Source organism: Triticum aestivum, chromosome 6A (genome assembly GCF_018294505.1).
Source record: "Triticum aestivum cultivar Chinese Spring chromosome 6A, IWGSC CS RefSeq v2.1, whole genome shotgun sequence".
Classification (NCBI taxonomy): domain Eukaryota; kingdom Viridiplantae; phylum Streptophyta; class Magnoliopsida; order Poales; family Poaceae; genus Triticum; species Triticum aestivum.
In genome coordinates, this window is record NC_057809.1 from 533,544,145 (window position 1) to 533,546,420 (window position 2,276).

A 2,276-nucleotide genomic window follows, 5' to 3' on the forward strand; every position below is an offset into this window, starting at 1 on the left:
ATGAAATTCGAAAAAACCAAAATAAAAAACTAAATAGGATAAAATAAAAAATAAAAACTAAATAGGCGTCGTATAGGATTTTCCCATCGACGGATAGCCCCCGAAAACGGAAACTCGCAGGCTTGATCGACAAGGCTATAAAGCCCAATCGCCCGCTCAAAAAAAAAACGTAAGCGCCCGGCGACGGCGAGCGGCAGATACGCCCCCTATCGCGCACCGGCGCCGCTAGCTAGCTACTACCTCCCTTCTCCGATCAATCCAGCGTCAACGAGGGAAACAAAACGAACATGAACCAAATTTTGAAGAAATCGGGCTCCGCCATCTTCCGGCTCCTCGTGCGCTACAAGCCGGGGGTCCGACCACCACAGCCGCCGCTGCGCACGGCCACTAGGTCCTACCGCGCCTACCGGCGGCGCTTGCCAGCGGTCTCGCGCTCGGCCACTACCCCAAGCCATGGACTCTTAAGCGAAGGGCCGCGGCGCCCGGAGCTCATCCACTTCACCCGAGGCCGCGGCGGGGAGCCGTGGTACCTCGACTGGCGGAAGTTGGCCGCGCGGGTTCTCGCCCCTGGCGCCGCGGCGATCGCCGCGTACTACCACAACCTCGAGACCGTGCCGTACACCAACCGCACCCACCTTGTGTTCCTCTCTCCCCGGATCGAGCGGTGGCTCGGCGGGCGCGCGTTCGACGATCTCAAGAAGGAGAAAGCCGGCATGATCCTACCCGCGGAACACTACGAGAGCGTGCGCGTCAGGCGCATCACCTCGGAGATCGTCCGCGCCGCCCGACGCACCCTTGGAGTTGCGCCCGTCGATCCAGCCGGGGAGCTGCTGAATGACAGGTTCATGGCCAGGAACTACGGGAAGCAGGCGATGACGAGGCATCTCGACGGGCTCGATTGGGAGGTGATCGTCGTGGAAGACAGGAAAGTCAACGCGATGTGCGTTCCAGGCAAGATCTTGGTCTACACTGGATTGCTCGACTACTTCAGAACTGACGCCGAGATCGCCGCTGTGCTAGGGCATGAGGTGGTAACAAGATCTTACTGATTTATTTATTTATATTTTTCGACAAAGGATTTTTTTTATATCAATCCAATTCAATCATCCATACAGCCGCACTTAGGGCAAACCAAACCCGGCCTCTGCATACTATGTAATCTTGTGCGTGTTTACAGTTTACAGTGAACCCATCAAACTGAAACCAGTGATTTTTTGGGCAGGTTGGACACATTATTGCGAGGCACTCGGCCGAGGCGATCACCAAGAGCTTGTGTTCTTATGCTGTGCAACGACTTGTCATGGGGCGGGACAGTCCAGACTTCATGAGGGGTGTATCGAAATTACTATTCACGCTGCCCTTCTCACGAAAGTAAGACATGTATTCACGATAATTCATCCTGGAGCCCGGGCTCAGCTGCTCCCGGTCAGAAAAAAATTCAAAACAAATACTAGAAAAATTCAAAAAATCTAAATTTTTTTGTGTGGTAGATAATTTGATGCGTGAGGCCCGCTTCAAATTTCAATTCATTTGGGTATCTGAGTAGGTCTCGGCAAAAAAGACAAATCGGATCAAAACAGCTCATGAACAGTAAACTTTTTTACAGACCCTGATTTTGTCTTTTTTGCACAGACTTGCTCCAATGTCCAAACGAGTTAAATTTTTCAGCGAACCTCACGCATCTAATTATCTATCACACACAAAAAATTTGGAATTTTTTGAATTTGTTTTGTGTTTGTTTTGATTTTTTCCGTGAGCGGGGGTGCAGCTGAGCCCGGGTGCAGATTCGCCGCACTCATGTATTCATCAATTCTGCATTTTACGTTGTTCTCGGTGATCCACATTCTGCATGTGTGATAAGCTGCAAATGTTATAAAAATGGTACTAGATTTTAATTTGACCCTTGATGCATTAATTCCTCAAGGAGAGTGATACATCTAGTGTCAAGTAATTGGCCTAGGACAAGTAGTGATTTTCTGTTCTTTAAGTGCTATAATTGCTCAAAGGATAGGCTATGTCTAGCTCTCATCTACTCCCTCTGTTCACAAATATACTACCGTTTCAAATTACTTATCTTAGATTTGTCTAAATACGGATGTCTAGATATATCCGTATCTAGACAAATATATGACAACTAATTTGGAACGGAGGGAGTATAAGATGTTCTAGCTTTTTTTGTGAATTGGGTCAGGTGTGTGTGTGTGTCTATATATATATATATATATATATATATATATATATATATATATATATATATATATATATATATATATATA

General features: G+C 47.3%; 1 protein-coding gene across 1 annotated transcript in view; it reads left to right on the plus strand.

Annotated features, from left to right (window-relative positions):
- The first annotated feature begins 190 nt into the window (after positions 1-190).
- The window catches only part of LOC123130942 (mitochondrial metalloendopeptidase OMA1-like), a 19,618-nt gene continuing 17,532 nt past the window's right edge, over positions 191-2,276 (plus strand). The window contains exons 1-2 of the mRNA XM_044550730.1: positions 191-1,028; positions 1,223-1,371. Of these exons, the coding sequence (XP_044406665.1) occupies positions 288-1,028; positions 1,223-1,371 (890 nt within the window). The 5' untranslated portion in view covers positions 191-287. The remainder of the gene's footprint in view (positions 1,029-1,222; positions 1,372-2,276) is intronic.